The 20,231-nt window shown below is 38.4% G+C and overlaps 2 protein-coding genes across 5 annotated transcripts in view; one reads left to right on the top strand and one right to left on the bottom strand.

Moving 5' to 3' along the window:
• The window catches only part of LOC138318708 (calcium permeable stress-gated cation channel 1-like), a 50,331-nt gene extending 34,678 nt beyond the window's left edge, over positions 1 to 15,653 (bottom strand). For 2 of the 4 annotated variants that reach the window (XM_069261332.1, XM_069261337.1), the window contains exon 1: positions 15,377 to 15,653. The gene's annotated coding sequence lies outside the window, so the exon portion shown is untranslated. Of the gene's footprint in view, positions 1 to 939; positions 1,106 to 15,376 lie in introns of those variants that run through there. The other 2 variants (XM_069261336.1, XM_069261333.1) reach the window with 2 other exon arrangements.
• Positions 15,654 to 15,725: 72 nt separating this feature from the next.
• Positions 15,726 to 17,625, top strand: LOC138318709 (transmembrane protein 223-like). Its single transcript, XM_069261338.1, has 2 exons — positions 15,726 to 16,393; positions 17,068 to 17,625. The coding sequence occupies exons 1-2, from the start codon at positions 15,733 to 15,735 to the stop codon at positions 17,361 to 17,363; spliced, it is 957 nt and encodes a 318-aa protein (XP_069117439.1). The 5' UTR covers positions 15,726 to 15,732; the 3' UTR covers positions 17,364 to 17,625.
• Positions 17,626 to 20,231: the final 2,606 nt, after the last annotated feature.

Raw genomic sequence — 20,231 nt, 5'->3', positions numbered from 1 at the left:
GAACATTATGATAACCTTGCAGTCATATAAATTCTGCATAATCAGCAGAATCTAATGATCTGGGTGGCGCAGGTCTATTCTGTAGCACTGTTGCCTTCCATAGACTTAAAAAATAAAGACATGTTTAGAATGTTAAAACCAAGACTTCAGTCAGGGAGAATATGATAATACACCATTCTTCAAAATCATTCACTGGAGAATCTTTAGAAGCCGTCAAGTAGTGTTTTATACATCGCACCAAGAATCATACACTGTGACAGTATACATATAATATATATCAAACACGATAAACCCTACCATATGTTCTGAGTTGGGCAACCACCTCCATTTTGATACAGGTCCCCAAAATCTTTCATAATATCAAAAATTCAGTAAAAATATGTACTGACTTTCAATCAAAAGAAATTTGAAATAAGAAAAAGAAATATGATTCTACTTACTTTAATGGTGATTTCATACAGCCTATCAGTTACAATAAAAATGTAAACAAAATTTAAGGCATGCATGCATATGTTTTACGTGGAGTTTGCACCACAGTAAACACTATTGTGAATCATGCTAATATACAGATATAGTGTACTTCAGAGCACCATCATTAATAATGAAACACATTGTTACTATATATATGGTACAGTTGGTAACATATGGTGAGGTCCATTTATCAATGGAACTGAAAAGTGCTGTACACATCATTAGCAATAACTACAATGACCACTAATAGGGCTAGATGATAACTGACAACTCTACAATTATCTCTACTTTAAAACATAGCCGACATTTCCAACTGACAAGTCAGAGCATATACTTCAACATGAACGATACACTAGGTACCAGATGTTGATTCATATGTCAACGACTCAACATTTACAATGCATTCACATGACCAGGTAAAGTCAATTGTTTTGCATCATGAATAATGGATATGACTTAGAAACCTACCTGTCCAGGATAAAATTATTAGAATCCAAGAGAAAGTGAGATGGAGTAGCGTTGAATACCTATATCCCTATGGTGGAGCCAGCAGACAGTCAGTGTGTGTACAGACCTGATACCAATAGCCTGGGCCCAAAAATCAATACTAATTTTTGTTATCCTCCAAACACAGCAGCTGAAATATCACTCAGTCATGTTCCTTATGAATTGAAAGCTGCTGCTAAAACAACCAGAGATAATACTTCAGATTTTGTTTCCTTCTGGTTCAATGATTTCCTGATGTTTTTTTTATAAATATTGCAAATTATTTGAGTGTTAGGGTTACAAGGTACTGGACTTCTCTATATCAATAGTCAGGCAGTCTGTCTAATTAAACAGTGGAGGTTATAGGCCTGCCATTTCCAATCAATATCATAATAATCACCATGAATGACTAATAGTTACTCCATACATCAGTGGTTACTAACTGGAGATATCATTTCCTCATACATCCATGGTTTAGTGAGGCAGTCAGTCCTTTATACATGATTGGTTTTGTGAGGCTGTCAGTCCTTCATACATGATGAGTGGTTTAGTGAGGCTGTAAGTCCTTTATACATGAGTGGTTTAGTGAGGCTGTCAGTCCTTTATACATGAGTGGTTTAGTGAAACTGTCAGTCCTTGATACATGAGTGGTTTAGTGAGGCTGTCAGTCCTTTATACATCGTTGGTTTAGTGAGACTGTCTGTCCTTTATAAATCGTTGGTTTAGTGAGTCAGTCAGTCCTTCATACATGAGTGGTTTAATGAGGCTGTCAGTCTTTTATACATGAGTGGTTTAGTGAGGCAGTCAGTCCTTTATACATGAGTGGTTTAGTGAGGCTGTCAGTCCTTTATACATGAGTGGTTTGGTGAGGCTGTCAGTCCTTTATACATGAGTGGTTTAGTGGGACTGTCAGTCCTTTATACATGAGTGGTTTAGTGAGGCTGTCAGTCCTTTATACATGAGTGGTTAAGTGAGACTGTCAGTCCTTGATACATGAGTGGTTTAGTGAGGCTGTTAGTCTTTCATACATGAGTGGTTTAGTGAGGCAGTCAGTCCTTGATACATGAGTGGTTTAGTGAGACAGTCAGTCCTTTATAAATCGTTGGTTTAGTGAGTCAGTCAGTCCTTTATACATGAGTGGTTTAGTGAGGCTGTCAGTCCTTTATACATGAGTGGTTTGGTGAGGCTGTCAGTCCTTTATACATGAGTGGTTTAGTGGGACTGTCAGTCCTTTATACATGAGTGGTTTAGTGAGGCTGTCAGTCTTTTATACATGAGTGGTTTAGTGAGACTGTCAGTCCTTTATACATGAGTGATTTAGTGAGGCTGTTAGTCTTTTATACATGAGTGGTTAAGTGAGACTGTCAGTCCTTTCTACATGAGTGGTTTAGTGAGGCTGTTAGTCTTTCATACATGAGTGGTTTAGTGAGGCAGTCAGTCCTTGATACATGAGTGGTTTAGTGAGACAGTCAGTCCTTGATACATGAGTGGTTTAGTGAGGCTGTTAGTCTTTCATACATGAGTGGTTTAGTGAGACAGTCAGTCTTTGATACATGAGTGGTTTAGTGAGGCTGTTAGTCTTTCATACATGAGTGGTTTAGTGAGGCAGTCAGTCCTTTATACATGAGTGGTTTAGTGAGGCTGTCAGTCCTTTAAACATGAGTGGTTTAGTGAGGCTGTCAGTCCTTGATACATGAGTGGTTTAGTGAGACTGTCAGTCCTTTCTACATGAATGATTTAGTGAGGCTGTCAGTCCTTGATACATGAGTGGTTTAGTGAGGCTGTTAGTCTTTCATACATGAGTGGTTTAGTGAGGCAGTCAGTCCTTTATACATGAGTGGTTTAGTGAGGCTGTCAGTCCTTTAAACATGAGTGGTTTAGTGAGGCTGTCAGTCCTTGATACATGAGTGGTTTAGTGAGACTGTCAGTCCTTTCTACATGAATGATTTAGTGAGGCTGTCAGTCCTTAATACATGAGTGGTTTAGTGAGGCTGTCAGTCCTTCATACATCAGTGGTTAAGTGAGGCTGTCAGTCCTTTATATATCAGTGGTTTAGTGAGGCTGTCAGTCCTTTATACATCAGTGGTTTAATGAGACTGTCAGTCCTTCATACATCAGTGGTTAAGTGAGGCTGTCAGTCTTTTATACATCAGTGGTTTAGTGAGACTGTCAGTCCTTGATTCATGTGTGGTTTAGTGAGGCTGTCAGTCTTTTATACATTAGTGGTTAAGTGAGACTGTCGGTACTTTCTACATCAGTGGTTTAGTGAGGCTGTCAGTCTTTTATGCATGAGTGGTTTAGTGAGACTGTCAGTCCATTCCACATCAGTGGTTTAGTGAGACTGTCAGTCCTTGATACATTAGTGGTTAAGTGAGACTGTCAGTCCTTCATACATCAGTGGTTTAGTGAGACTGTCAGTCTTTCATACATCAGTGATTTAATGAGGCTGTCAGTCCTTTATATATCAGTGGTTTAGAGAGGCTGTCAGTCCTTTATACATCAGTGGTTTAGTACGGCTGTCACTCAGACCTTTATACATCAGTGGATTAGTGGGACTGTCAGTCCTTCATACATCAATGGTTTAGTACGGCTGTCAGTCCTTTATGCATCAGTGATTTAATGAGGCTGTCAGTCCTTTATACATCAGTGATTTAGTTATGCTGTAATTCCTTTATACATCAGTGATTTAGTGAGGCTTTCAGTCCTATATACATGAGTTGTTTAGTGAGGCTGTCAGTCCTTCATACATCAGTGGTTAAGTGAGGCTGTCAGTCTTTTATACATCAGTGGTTAAGTGAGACTGTCAGCCCTTCATACATGAGTGGTTTAGTGAGACTGTCAGTCTTTCATACATCAGTGATTTAATGAGGCTGTCACTCAGACCTTTATACATGAGTTGTTTAGTGAGACTGTCAGTCCTTGAAACATCAGTGGTTTAGTGAGACTGTCAGTCTTTCATACATCAGTCGTTTAGTGAGACTGCCAGTCCTTTATACATCAGTTGTTTAGTAAGGTTGTCAGTCCTTTATACATGAGTGGTTTAGTGAGGCTGTCAGTCCTTTATACATCAGTGATTTAATGATGCTGTCAGTCCATTATACATCACAGGTTTAGTGAGGCTGTCAGTCCTTTACACTTTAAGATTTAGTAAGGCTGTCAGTCCTTCATACATGAGTGGTTAAGGGAGACTGTCAGTCCTTCATACATCAGTGGTTTAGTAAGGCTGTCAGTCTTTTATACATCAGTCGTTAAGTGAGACTGCCAGTCCTTTATACATCAGTTGTTTAGTAAGGTTGTCAGTCCTTTTATACATCAGTGATTTAATGATGCTGTCAGTCCATTATACATCACAGGTTTAGTGAGGCTGTCAGTCCATTATACATCAATGGTTTAGTGAGACTGTCAGTCCTTTATACATCGTTGGTTTAGTGAGTCAGTCAGTCCTTTATCCTTCAAGATTTAGTAAGGCTGTCAGTCCTTCATACATGAGTGGTTAAGGGAGACTGTCAGTCCTTCATACATCAGTGGTTTAGTAAGGCTGTCAGTCTTTTATACATCAGTGGTTTAGTGAGACTGTAAGTCCTTCATACATCAGTGGTTTAGTGAGACTGTCAGTCCTTCAAACATCAGTGGTTTAGTAAGGCTGTCAGTCTTTTATATATCAGTGGTTTAGTGAGACTGTAAGTTCTTCATACATGAGTGGTTTAGTGAAGTTGTCAGCCCTTTATACATCAGTGATTTAATGAGCTATCAGTCCTTTATACATCAGTGGATTAGTGGGACTGTCAGTCCTTCATACATCAGTGGTTTAGTAAGGCTGTCAGTCCTTTATGCATCAGTGATTTAATGAGGCTGTCAGTCCTTTATACATCAGTGATTTAGTTATGCTGTAATTCCTTTATACATCAGTGATTTAGTGAGGCTTTCAGTCCTATATACATGAGTTGTTTAGTGAGGCTGTCAGTCCTTCATACATCAGTGGTTAAGTGAGGCTGTCAGTCTTTTATACATCAGTGGTTAAGTGAGACTGTCAGCCCTTCATACATGAGTGGTTTAGTGAGACTGTCAGTCTTTCATACATCAGTGATTTAATGAGGCTGTCACTCAGACCTTTATACATGAGTTGTTTAGTGAGACTGTCAGTCCTTGATACATCAGTGGTTTAGTGAGACTGTCAGTCTTTCATACATCAGTCGTTTAGTGAGACTGCCAGTCTTTTATACATCAGTTGTTTAGTAAGGTTGTCAGTCCTTTATACATGAGTGGTTTAGTGAGGCTGTCAGTCCTTTACACATCAGGGATTTAATGATGCTGTCAGTCCATTATACATCACAGGTTTAGTGAGGCTGTCAGTCCTTCATACTTCAAGATTTAGTGAGGCTGTCAGTCCTTTATACTTCAAGATTTAGTAAGGCTGTCAGTCCTTCATACATGAGTGGTTAAGGGAGACTGTCAGTCCTTCATACATCAGTGGTTTAGTAAGGCTGTCAGTCTTTTATACATCAGTGGTTTAGTGAGACTGTAAGTTCTTCATACATGAGTGGTTTAGTGAAGTTGTCAGCCCTTTATACATCAGTGATTTAATGAGCTATCAGTCCTTTATACATCAGTGGATTAGTGGGACTGTCAGTCCTTCATACATCAGTGGTTTAGTAAGGCTGTCAGTCCTTTATGCATCAGTGATTTAATGAGGCTGTCAGTCCTTTATACATCAGTGATTTAGTTATGCTGTAATTCCTTTATACATCAGTGATTTAGTGAGGCTTTCAGTCCTATATACATGAGTTGTTTAGTGAGGCTGTCAGTCCTTCATACATGAGTGGTTAAGTGAGGCTGTCAGTCTTTTATACATCAGTGGTTAAGTGAGACTGTCAGCCCTTCATACATGAGTGGTTTAGTGAGACTGTCAGTCTTTCATACATCAGTGATTTAATGAGGCTGTCACTCAGACCTTTATACATGAGTTGTTTAGTGAGACTGTCAGTCCTTGATACATCAGTGGTTTAGTGAGACTGTCAGTCTTTCATACATCAGTCGTTTAGTGAGACTGCCATTCCTTTATACATCAGTTGTTTAGTAAGGTTGTCAGTCCTTTATACATGAGTGTTTTAGTGAGGCTGTCAGTCCTTTATACATCAGGGATTTAATGATGCTGTCAGTCCATTATACATCACAGGTTTAGTGAGGCTGTCAGTCCTTTATACTTCAAGAGTGGTTTAGTGAGGCTGGCAGTCCTTTATACTTCAAGATTTAGTAAGGCTGTCAGTCCTTCATACATGAGTGGTTAAGGGAGACTGTCAGTCCTTCATACATCAGTGGTTTAGTAAGGCTGTCAGTCTTTTATACATCAGTGGTTTAGTGAGACTGTAAGTCCTTCATACATCAGTGGTTTAGTGAGACTGTCAGTCCTTCAAACATCAGTGGTTTAGTAAGGCTGTCAGTCTTTTATATATCAGTGGTTTAGTGAGACTGTAAGTTCTTCATACATGAGTGGTTTAGTGAAGTTGTCAGCCCTTTATACATCAGTGATTTAATGAGCTATCAGTCCTTTATACATCAGTGGATTAGTGGGACTGTCAGTCCTTCATACATCAGTGGTTTAGTAAGGCTGTCAGTCCTTTATACATCAGTGATATAATGAGGCTGTCAGTCCTTTATACATCAGTGATTTAATGAGGCTGTCAGTCGTTTATGCATCAGTGATTTAATGAGGCTGTCAGTCCTTTATACATCAGTGATTTAATGAGGCTGTAAGTCCTTTATACATCAGTGATTTAGTTAAGCTGTAATTCCTTTATACATCAGTGATTTAGTGAGGCTTTCAGTCCTATATACATGAGTTGTTTAGTGAGGCTGTCAGTCCTTCATACATCAGTGGTTAAGTGAGGCTGTCAGTCTTTTATACATCAGTGGTTAAGTGAGACTGTCAGTCCTTCATACATGAGTGGTTCAATGAGACTGTCAGTCCTTAATACATGAGTGGTTTAGTGAGGCTGGCTGTCCTTTATACATCAGTGGTTTATTGAGGCTGTCACTCAGACCTTTATACATCAGTGATTTAGTGGGACTGTCAGTCCTTCATACATCAATGTTTAAGTAAGGCTGTCAGTCCTTTATACATCAGTCATTAAGTGAGATTGCCAGTCCTTTATACATCAGTTATTTAGTAAGGTTGTCAGTCCTTTTATACATCAGTGATTTAATGATGCTGTCAGTCCATTATACATCACAGGTTTAGTGAGGCTGTCAGTCCATTATACATCAATGGTTTAGTGAGACTGTCAGTCCTTTATACATCGTTGGTTTAGTGAGTCAGTCAGTCCTTTATACTTCAAGATTTAGTAAGGCTGTCAGTCCTTCATACATGAGTGGTTAAGGGAGACTGTCAGTCCTTCATACATCAGTGGTTTAGTAAGGCTGTCAGTCTTTTATACATCAGTGGTTTAGTGAGACTGTAAGTCCTTCATACATCAGTGGTTTAGTGAGACTGTCAGTCCTTCAAACATCAGTGGTTTAGTAAGGCTGTCAGTCTTTTATATATCAGTGGTTTAGTGAGACTGTAAGTTCTTCATACATGAGTGGTTTAGTGAAGTTGTCAGCCCTTTATACATCAGTGATTTAATGAGCTATCAGTCCTTTATACATCAGTGGATTCGTGGGACTGTCAGTCCTTCATACATCAGTGGTTTAGTAGGGCTGTCAGTCCTTTATGCATCAGTGATTTAATGAGGCTGTCAGTCCTTTATACATCAGTGATTTAGTTATGCTGTAATTCCTTTATACATCAGTGATTTAGTGAGGCTTTCAGTCCTATATACATGAGTTGTTTAGTGAGGCTGTCAGTCCTTCATACATCAGTGGTTAAGTGAGGCTGTCAGTCTTTTATACATCAGTGGTTAAGTGAGACTGTCAGCCCTTCATACATGAGTGGTTTAGTGAGACTGTCAGTCTTTCATACATCAGTGATTTAATGAGGCTGTCACTCAGACCTTTATACATGAGTTGTTTAGTGAGACTGTCAGTCCTTGATACATCATTGGTTTAGTGAGACTGTCAGTCTTTCATACATCAGTCGTTTAGTGAGACTGCCAGTCCTTTATACATCAGTTGTTTAGTAAGGTTGTCAGTCCTTTATACATGAGTGGTTTAGTGAGGCTGTCAGTCCTTTATACATCACAGGTTTAGTGAGGCTGTCAGTCCTTTATACTTAAATTTAGTGAGGCTGTCAGTCGTTTATACTTCAAGATTTAGTAAGGCTGTCAGTCCTTCATACATGAGTGGTTAAGGGAGACTGTCAGTCCTTCATACATCAGTGGTTTAGTAAGGCTGTCAGTCTTTTATACATCAGTGGTTTAGTGAGACTGTAAGTTCTTCATACATCAGTGGTTTAGTGAGACTGTCAGTCCTTCAAACATCAGTGGTTTAGTAAGGCTGTCAGTCTTTTATATATCAGTGGTTTAGTGAGACTGTAAGTTCTTCATACATGAGTGGTTTAGTGAAGTTGTCAGCCCTTAATACATCTGTGATTTAATGAGCTATCAGTCCTTTATACATCAGTGGATTAGTGGGACTGTCAGTCCTTCATACATCAGTGGTTTAGTAAGGCTGTCAGTCCTTTATACATCAGTGATATAATGAGGCTGTCAGTCCTTTATACATCAGTGATTTAATGAGGCTGTCAGTCCTTTATGCATCAGTGATTTAATGAGGCTGTCAGTCCTTTATACATCAGTGATTTAATGAGGCTGTAAGTCCTTTATACATCAGTGATTTAGTTATGCTGTAATTCCTTTATACATGTAATTGTCCTTTATACATCAGAGATTTAGTAAGGTTGTCAGTCCTTTATACATGAGTGGTTTAGTGAGGCTGTCAGTCCTTTATACATCAGGGATTTAATGATGCTGTCAGTCCATTATACATCACAGGTTTAGTGAGGCTGTCAGTCCTTTATACTTCAAGATTTAGTGAGGCTGTCAGTCCTTTATACTTCAAGATTTAGTAAGGCTGTCAGTCCTTCATACATGAGTGGTTAAGGGAGACTGTCAGTCCTTCATACATCAGTGGTTTAGTAAGGCTGTCAGTCTTTTTATACATCAGTGGTTTAGTGAGACTGTAAGTCCTTCATACATCAGTGGATTAGTGGGACTGTCAGTCCTTCATACATCAGTGGTTTAGTAAGGCTGTCAGTCCTTTATACATCAGTGATATAATGAGGCTGTCAGTCCTTTATACATCAGTGATTTAATGAGGCTGTCAGTCCTTTATGCATCAGTGATTTAATGAGGCTGTCAGTCCTTTATACATCAGTGATTTAATGAGGCTGTAAGTCCTTTATACATCAGTGATTTAGTTATGCTGTAATTCCTTTATACATCAGTGATTTAGTGAGGCTGTCAGTCCTATATACATGAGTTGTTTAGTGAGGCTGTCAGTCCTTCATACATCAGTGGTTAAGTGAGACTGTCAGTCCTTCATACATGAGTGGTTTAGTGAGACTGTCAGTCTTTCATACATCAGTGATTTAATGAGGCTGTCACTCAGACCTTTATACATGAGTTGTTTAGTGAGACTGTCAGTCCTTGATACATCAGTGGTTTAGTGAGACTGTCAGTCTTTCATACATCAGTCGTTTAGTGAGACTGCCAGTCCTTTATACATCAGTTGTTTAGTAAGGTTGTCAGTCCTTTATACATGTGTGGTTTAGTGAGGCTGTCAGTCCTTTATACATCAGTGATTTAATGATGCTGTCAGTCCTTTACACATCACAGGTTTAGTGAGGCTGTCAGTCCTTTATACATCAATGGATTAGTGGGAATGTCAGTCCTTCATACATGAGTGGTTTAGTGAGGCTGTCAGTCCTTCATACATCAGTGATTTAATGATGCTGTCAGTCCATTATACATCAAAGGTTTAGTGAGGCTGTCAGTCCTTTATACATCAAGGTTTAGTAAGGCTGTCAGTCCTTCATACATGAGTGGTTCAATGAGACTGTCAGTACTTAATACATGAGTGGTTTAGTGAGGCTGGCAGTCCTTTATACATCAGTGGTTTATTGAGGCTGTCACTCAGTCCATTATACATCACAGGTTTACTGGGACTGTCATTCCTTTATACATCAAGGTTTAGTAAGGCTGTCAGTCCTTCATACATGAGTGGTTTAGGGAGACTGTCAGTCCTTCATACATCAGTGGTTTAGTAAGGCTGTCAGTCTTTTATACATCAGTGGTTTAGTGAGACTGTAAGTCCTTCATACATCAGTGGTTTAGTGAGACTGTCAGTCTTTCATACATCAGTGATTTAATGAGGCTGTCAGTCCTTTATATATCAGTGGTTTAGTGAGGCTGTCAGTCCTTTATACATCAGTGGTTTAGTGAGGCTGTCACTCAGACCTTTATACATCAGTGGATTAGTGGGACTGTCAGTTCTTCATAAATCAATGGTTTAGTATGGCTGTCAGTCCTATATACATAAGTGGTTTAGCGAGGCTGTAAAGGCCCGTTCACACAGTAGATCAAGGATGATAAACCTTGTTTCATAAAGCAAATATCATTGTGTGAACTAGCTTATTCCTCTGTAGCATAATCCTTCTGCCAGGAAGATAAACCACATTTTAGAATAGAGCATGCTCTATCCTGTAAACCAAGACGTACACACTTTGGCCAGACTGACCAATCAGTGACCAGCTCACAGCTGGCAGGGATAGGGATGGGGCACAGCATCATAAAAACTGATACACATATTAGAATATTTACTAAGAAAATGGATGCCAGGAGTACATAAAAGGCATTTTCTGGACATAGGAACCTAATCAATCATTACTTATCAAATAAGAATTAAATATATGATGACAGATCAATTGTACTAGAGAGAATAACAAACTTTTATTAATTACTGTAGGAATATTACAAGAGTAAATGGTCATATTTTATATCAACACCTTTTAATAAAGTGAACCTGCACAAGTAAAACTCATTCATACAGTACATCAATATCATCTTTCTACTTCCATGTTGTCCATCTTGACTGAAATGGTCGGAGTGTTGTGTTAACATTAAGTTACGGGAACTCCAGCAGGGGGTATATACAGCTTGGGGTTTACAGTGTGCACACAGAAGGTTTATACATCACAAGTTTTATAAAACTGGTTGTATGTGTCTTGTTTTACTGTGTGAACGGGCCTTAAGTCCTTTATACATCAGTGATTTAGTTATGCTGTAAGTCCTTTATAATACATCAGTGATTTAGTTATGCTGTAAGTCCTTTATACATCAGTGATTTAGTGAGGCTGTCAGTCCTATATACATGAGTGGTTTAGTGAGGCTGTCAGTCCTTCATACATCAGTGGTTTAGTGAGGCTGTCAGTCTTTTATACATCAGTGGGTAAGTGAGACTGTCAGTCCTTCAAACATGAGTGGTTTAGTGAGACTGTCAGTCTTTCATACATCAGTGATTTAATGAGGCTGTCACTCAGACCTTTATACATGAGTGGTTTAGTGAGACTGTCAGTCTTTCATACATCAGTGATTTAATGAGGCTGTCACTCAGACCTTTATACATTAGTGGTTTAGTGAGACTGTCAGTCCTTGATACATGAGTGGTTTAGTGAGGCTGTCAGTCCTTAATACATGAGTGGTTTAGTGAGACTGTCAGTCCTTCATACATGACTGGTTTACTGAGGCTGTCAATACTTATACATCAGTGATTTAATGATGCTGTCAGTCCTTTATACATCATAGGTTTAGTAAGGCTGTCAGTCCTTCATACATCAGTGGTTTAGTGAGGCTGTCAGTCCTTTCATGCATCAGTGGTTTAGTGAGACTGTCAGTCCTTAATACATGAGTGGTTTAGTGGGACTGTCAGTCCTTCATACATGAGTGGTTTAGTGAGGCTGTCAGTCCTTTATACATGAGTGGTTTAGTGGGACTGTCAGTCCACAATAGGCGGTGTTATTCTACTCTCATGGTATCAAATAAACAGTGCAGCTGTTGATTAAGAATTTGTTTATACCACACGTGGTATAAACTCTTGACGCATTCTGATTGGCTGACACAGTGAACTTTGACCAAACTACTTATTTCTCAGTGTCACATCATCATTGTCAACGTCATCAATAATCAAATGACGTCATTCTATGTTGTAATCGGCGCTTGACATCCAAAACTACTGTTGGAAAGCGTATGCATCGTGGTCAATGTGTCAAAATATGTGACGTTTTCATACATATGTTAAATTGACCTTTAGTACTAATAATACATCTTTTGTTTTGAAAACCACTTGCCCGAATTTAAGATTTCAGTCTAACTTTACCCTAAACAGTGTAATTTACATTAAAATTGGGCAAGTTTACACCAATTTTCACTTGCCCTGGAGCATATGTTACTGGTCTCGAGCCATCGGACCTGGGATATTTCTTGCCCTGGACGGATAAGAATTTCACTGATGAGTTTCGTAGAATCAACATGTATGAAACAAACTTGATCTTAAGATCTTGATGGTAATGGCTTGATGATTATCTCGCTGGAAATAGACGATGCCAGGTCATGCTAATACTTTTACATGTATACATGTATTCCGACATTGAGCTTTATTTTCTGGAAGCAACTATGAAGATTTGAACTCAATAAGACCTTAAATGAGTATTATTAAAGATGTTCCCAATTAGAAGAATTTGATATTGATGACTTTTGTACTTTAAAAAGTTGAATCTCTTCTAAATTTGACTACTGTTCAGTTGAATTTCGTGACCTGTACCACAGGAGTTTGAAGTTCTGTCAATAATAGATAGGCTAGTATATGTAGCGGGGGACATTAATTTATATGTTTACTGTCTAGGCAAGCTAACCAGTCAAGCTGTTTTGTCCGTAGGTGTATTGTGTACCTGTGCTGTGACCTTTGTATTTCTCTATACTGTGGTAGTGTTTGTGTCGTGCATTCATTTCTCGTGAGATGTCCTAAATGTGTGTCTGTGTTTTCTCTGTTGTGATTGGCTGCCTAGACTCGGGTATGGGGATAAATTCGGGGTAGTTCTAGTAGACTGGGCAGTCTGATGGATTAAGTTCCTGCGTGCTGCCAGCTCCGCTACTAGGCTATAGGTGACTATTTTATATTTAGTAATTAGATGGGAATAAAACTGTAATAGATAATTAGGTACGGGAAAGGGGGCTGGTTATAATATGAGTGTTGATGTATGTGTGATGTATGTTGTAAATAGTTACTGTTATAGTAATAATAAACTGTTCATTATCGTCTAAACCCGGTAGTTTGTTCTTCCTCCTACCAACAGACAAGCATATTAAATAATACCCAACGAACCTGGGTTGCACTAGGGGCGCGCCGGGCGAAGTTTGACATCCTTTCAAACTGGGCCCGTCTCGCTCCTGTTACAAAAGTGGTGCTGTTTTTGACCAGAGCTTGTTCTGTTTGTAGGGGGAGAATATATATTTTGTAAATTTATAGCCAGTAGTTCAAGATGTCCATGTTTGGGAATAGCTTCAATAGCCTCGCATATAGTCTAGGATTACGCACGCCTAGGACACAGGGACCCGACAATATACAAAGCAATGATAACACCGGTTTTTTTGGGGAGCCCACTACACCAGAACATCCAATTATAGTAGAACCCGTATATTATACACGGAGTGATGAAAACATGTCCATAGAAATGCACAAATGTATGATAGTAGTTATAGCGAGGCTGGTTCTAACAATTGTAAAGAAGGTGTTGACTTATTATACATGTAATTACAGAATCAGCTTCCAATGCAACAATTAGTAACATATAGTAAAAAGTTTCAACACATATACATGTACACTGTTAAGTATTATGGACAAAATAACACAACAGATATTGTGGAGTACACATCTCCACATACAGAACATGTGAGCATATAGTAACAAGAGGATGAGGGCACATTCATCATTGGCAATGGGTGTACAATCGCAGGGCGGAACTGGTCAAGTACCAGTGTACCCTGCGTACTTCGAACAGTATTGCAAACTATAAGGCGCCATTATCAGTTTACCTGGGACGCAGCGAAGGAGGGGGTTTGATCCCCCTGAGGCCGGTTCCTAAGCGGGTTGCAGCATATAGCGGGAGTGTCCAGCGGAGGAGACACATTGCTGCTGGAATCGGTCCAAGGTTGATCAAGACCTCCGGAGTGCGGGGAGGATGGGGATGAGGAGGGAAGGACCATAGCCACCACCGTGACATATGGACTAGGGAGGAGCCGAGATGGAAGCGCCGATAACACTGGAGATCTACAATGTATACTGTACAGAACTATGGACTGTGTTAACGTGTTCTGTCTGTGAATGGAAAAGGAACATTATATTTTTGGTGTACATTTATTTATCATGGTTCAATTATACAATTGTTAATTCTTAAAACTATTATGATAAAAGTTATCTTTATAACGTTTTTACTTTGTACTTTATACATTTTTCTAAGTGCTTGTTTTTTTTGTATGTAAGATTTGTCACGGGATGTAACTTTTTGTAAAGAAAGGGGAATGTGTAGCGGGGGACATTAATTTATATGTTTACTGTCTAGGCAAGCTAACCAGTCAAGCTGTTTTGTCCGTAGGTGTATTGTGTACCTGTGCTGTGACCTTTGTATTTCTCTATACTGTGGTAGTGTTTGTGTCGTGCATTCATTTCTCGTGAGATGTCCTAAATGTGTGTCTGTGTTTTCTCTGTTGTGATTGGCTGCCTAGACTCGGGTATGGGGATAAATTCGGGGTAGTTCTAGTAGACTGGGCAGTCTGATGGATTAAGTTCCTGCGTGCTGCCAGCTCCGCTACTAGGCTATAGGTGACTATTTTATATTTAGTAATTAGATGGGAATAAAACTGTAATAGATAATTAGGTACGGGAAAGGGGGCTGGTTATAATATGAGTGTTGATGTATGTGTGATGTATGTTGTAAATAGTTACTGTTATAGTAATAATAAACTGTTCATTATCGTCTAAACCCGGTAGTTTGTTCTTCCTCCTACCAACAGACAAGCATATTAAATAATACCCAACGAACCTGGGTTGCACTAGGGGCGCGCCGGGCGAAGTTTGACATCCTTTCAAACTGGGCCCGTCTCGCTCCTGTTACATATACATATATAAAAAAATACCCCTTTATACTATGATACAGTACTGTAATTAGTACATGTAGCTAAATATTGCGCTCTTCCTGGGATCTGCATTAATTCGTGTTATTATGTACTTGTGTATCCGTGTGTTTACATACATAAAGAATATTATCAAAATCAAAATTCAAGTATCATTTCAGCTGTCATTTTCATGTGACGTTGCAGACGATTCATGTCAGTCTGACAGTTCGTGCCAATGGCAGTACCATCATGGTATACACATGTATATTAAATTTGATAATGACTACTTGTCTTATGTAGCGTATACAACTTACCAATGTTCTTTAGACTATTTCGTAGACTATCTCAATTGTCAATTTTCATCCGTCTGTAGTAGGCCGAACATTTACTGTCAGTAGTTAGTAATCTCATTGGTGAAATCGGTGATAGGATACAATATCCGGAAAATATTAAGACGGCGATAATAAAACAAATAGAATATATACAGTGTATATCTAAAAGGTGGCATTCAAATTAAAAACATAATTGATAAGAATATGTGAGGCAAACACTAAACTAAAAAAGTTAAAATTAATTTGAATTAAAAAAAAAATCCATCGAAGTCGTTACCGAAACCGAAACCGGGTTATAGTTGATACAAGCGCCACATAGATTCAGATCAATTTAATCAATGTTCTTTGCATGCTTCCATGTTGAAACTGAAAATTATGAAAGAGGATGGAAAAGTTGTATATGTGCTGATTTCAACGTCTTTCTCATAATGGCATTGTTATTTTCAAGAAGCCATAACTTTTTTCTAAAATCATGCATCACCAATTGTTCTTTGCTTGCAAAAAACACTGGAATTTCTACTATCCGTCGCCTGACACAGGCACCTACAAAAACTATTTCCAATGATCTCTGCAGGAACTCGGTACTTAGTACTGTATTTAAGAAGCGATTACTGTTGGCTCCTAAATACATCTTTCAAAACGAAAGCAGTGTTATTTGGGGATTGAAAATATACCGGTTGTTCAGTACAGGAAATGAATATAAATCACCTAAACGTAATACCAAAAAAGAGTTCAAAAGTCTATTTGATCTGGACACTAATGTTCAGCAAGATGTTCTTCTATTCAGTTGCCATAAAGCAGATGCATTTTATACATTTTTCTCTTGGTTTGGACTGATCTTTTTCTGTATGGCAATTGCGGTGGGAGAAATGGCCTGGACATTATTCGGTGCTCTTCCATCTGAAACTGAGGAGGAAAAACAACAAGCTTGGTATAACAGATTTTCCCTACGAAACAAAGTATTGCGATACATATTTATGTTGCTGATAGTTTTAGTAGGTAAGATATTTACAAGCTCACTTTCAGATACTAGGAATATTGATACATCCATATTAAATCTGTAGAAAATAATCTAGAAAAATAAATCTTATTTGCCCCATGTTGTTTCCCCTGTGTATTTTTGCCCATCCTTGAAACCCCAGGGGTTTCTTTCACTGCCGTAATATCTACTCCTGGAATATTATGCCATAGGCTCAAATTAAAGGTAGTTAGACTGACCAATCACAGGCCTACAGACTTCCTTTTATTTAATTTAATTCAATTAATTTGATGCATATAATGAAAGGACCAAACAAGGATGTCTCATCAAGATATGTTGGCACACACAGAGCCTTCAGTTTTGGTATGCTACAACAACAGAAGTGACCCCAGGCATTTTGAGGATGAGTTGTGCTCTAAATGCAATATTATTAAGGGACTCTGTGAACTATTCACTGAGTTTAATGAAACAGCATGGTATGTAGCAACATCAACAAGATCTCAATTCAATGAGCCACAGGATACTTTCTGGCCATACTGGAAATGACCATGTTGGTATTTGATACTTGAGATAGTTCAATATTTTTATTTGAAAGCAGATAAGTAGACTCTTAATTCAACATAACTTAATTAAATAACTTCATTTGATACGGTGGGAAAAAACTAAAACCAAATGCATTATTTTTTCTTTTCAGGTATGATGGGAGTTGCATTAGGCTTCATGGTTCCGATGAGAGCAGTGCGAGAGATTCACTTGATGGCAGGAGGGAAAATGGGTCGGATCATTACATTTGGACCTTTTGGAAAACATATGACAATAGAACAGCCTCTTACTAATATTGTTCCAATACATAGTCGCACTGAGCACAAGTCCAATATGATGGTAAAAGTTCTTGGATATCGAGGCTTCTTCTCATGTGATGTTGGCAAAGGAATATTCCATGAGAAGCAGTTATATGACTTTACAGTGGGGTCAAAGAGCTCATTATAAAATCATGTTGAACTGTACTTGTAAAATGTTGTGAAATCTAGATACTTCGATTTTTAAGCAGTGAGATTGGTGTGACTGCGTGTTAATTACAAGCAATTTAAATAAGAATGGAACATTTTGATAAGAAAAAAAATTAGATGACAAATGCTGTTGATTTTATAGTATCTAAATTTGTGTACTTGTACGATAGTTACTGTGCTTTCTGTAAAGCCATGTGTGTACAATGTTTCTCAGATTATCATATTAAACAAATTTATAAAGATGCGTTCTTGGTGTAATTTATATAAATACTCTACCACTGGTATATGGTTAAAGACGGAGAATCATTTTTAGGTCATGTACCGTCCATCGTCGTGCGCCGTGCATAAACTTTTCATTCAAACGACTTCTTCTCAATAACCGAAAAGCCCAGGGTACTGATATTGGGCCTGCATGCCGGGATGAAGGGCTACCAAGTTCGTTCAAATGAATGACCTTGACCTTCATTCAAGGTCACAGGGGTCAAATAGGCTAAAATCCTTTAAACAACTTCTTTTCGAGTATGGAAAGGCTCAGGATTCTCATATTGGGCCTGCAACATGCTGGGATGAAGGGCTACCAAGTGTGTTCAAATGAATGATCTTGACCTTATTCAAGGTCACAGGGGTCAAATAGGCTAAAATCCTTTAAACAACTTCTTGTGAATAACTAAGAGGCCTAGAGACTTGATATCTGGCCCCTGACATGCTGGTCCTTTAAACAACTTCTTGTGAATAACTAAGAGGCCTAGAGACTTGATATCTGGCCCCTGACATGCTGGGATAAAGGACTATGAAGTTTGTTCAAATGAATGACCTTGATCTTCATTCATGATCACAGGGGTCAAAAAAGCTAAAATCTTTAAATGACTTCTTCTCAAGAACAGAAAGCCCAGGGTACTGATATTGGGCCTGTAGCATGCTGGGATGAAGGGCTACCAACTTGTTCAAATGAATGACCTTGACCTTCATCTAAGGTCACAGGGGTCAAATAGGCTAAAATCTGGAATCAACTTTTTGTGAATAACTAAGAGGCCTAGAGACCTGATATTGGGCCTGTGACATGCTGGGATTAAGGGCTACCATATTTATTTATTTTTAAATTACCTTGATCTTCATTCAAGATCACAGGGGTCAAAATGGCTAAAATCTTTAAATGACTATGTTGTATTGTGCCAATAGTCAGATGACCGTTAAGGCCCATGGGCCTCTTGTTTACTGGACGTTGACAGGACCATGTTAAATGTTTCAAGACAATCAAGAAACCGACAATTACAAGTATAGTCAAGTCTATAAAGAACACCCAAGGGACAATTGGTCATTTAGGACCATAGATAAGTGGCCTTATTAAGCAGGTTGTCTTTATACAGAGGTGGTCACAAAGGCAGATTTACAGTACTTCATATAAGACAAGCTGTTCAAGCTATTGGAGTTTGAGTTTATGGGGTATACACAATTGAAAGGATCGTTGTCCGATACCAGTCTATCGCTATCTGTATGTCAACTATTTGATTACTTTATCCATGGACCAACTGCATGAAGTGAAGATTTGGTAGGCAACATCCAAGGTGGTGTCCGGAAACAATTCTTGTTACCCCTAAACTGTTACTACAGAAGGGATCTGTATTATAAAGGCTACAGCAGGGATCCGTCTCAAATTTCATGTAGATTTGGAATTGATCTTTTATCAAAGTGGCCTCTGACAGGCAGTCATCTCAGATTTTGATAGTTGAAGTTTGTCATTGCATTTTTCTCCGAACTAAAGGGATCTGCCTCAAATTCAATACATGTATGTGGTCTCCCCATATGCATATTGCATTTTGGTATCTGATTGTGAACAATATGACTGTCAGGTAGCCATCTTGGATTTAGATTGAAGCTAGCTATTGTTACTACTATTTCTCAGAAAGTACTAAAGGCAACAAGATGGCCAACGGGCAGTCATTTTGGATTTGGAAAGTTGGTTACTTGACTAATCAGTTTAATTTCATATTAAGCTAGTCAGTTTATTCTGAAGGGATCTTTATCAAATTAATTTCATATTAAGCTTTCCCTACATCCCTGGTTGTGCCATATTGTAGTTTGTGAGGGATCTTAAATTTTAAAATTCTTGAATTTTTTTACCCAATTATTTCATAAAAAGTTCTGAAGCGTCTTTCTCATTACTGCATGTATAGGTATATCCATATATGCATTCAATGTCACAAGGGTCGAGTAGGCTAACATGTTAAAATGACTCCTTGTCAATATCTAAGAGCCTGGGTCTGTAGCATGCTGGGATGAAGAGATACCAAGTTTGTTCAAATGAATGACCTTGAAAATCATTTAAGATCACAGGGATCAAAGAAGCTAAAATCTTTATAAAATAACTTCTTGTCAATAACCAAGAGCCCTAGAGACCTGATATTGGACCAATGTCACATGCTGGGGTTAAGGGCTAGCAAGTTTGTTCAAAGGAATTACCTTGACTCTCATTTCAGGTCACAGGGGTTAAATAGGATAAAATATTTAATAAAATCCTCATCAATAACTATTTGACTTTACCATTATTCAAGGTAACAGGAGTCTAATAGGCTAAAAATCTTCAAACAATTTTAGTCAATAATTTAGATGCCTAGAGATTTGTCAATAACTTAGATGCCTAGAGACCTGATATAAATGTGACATACTGTATTCAGATGAAAGGCTACCAAGTTTGTTCCAATGAATATCCTTGACCTTCATTCAAGGTTAAGGGATTAAATTGGCTAAAATGTTTAAACAATATGGTATATTGTCCATAACCAAGAGGTCTTGAGACTTGGTATTACCTGGGTCAAACTTAGAAATTCTTATCGAGTCTGTTAATTAC

The sequence above is a fragment of the Argopecten irradians genome, chromosome 3 (genome assembly GCF_041381155.1).
Source record: "Argopecten irradians isolate NY chromosome 3, Ai_NY, whole genome shotgun sequence".
Lineage (NCBI taxonomy): Eukaryota > Metazoa > Mollusca > Bivalvia > Pectinida > Pectinidae > Argopecten > Argopecten irradians.
The sequence above is the reverse complement of the archived record's forward strand: the minus strand, read 5'-3'. Positions and strand labels throughout refer to the sequence as shown.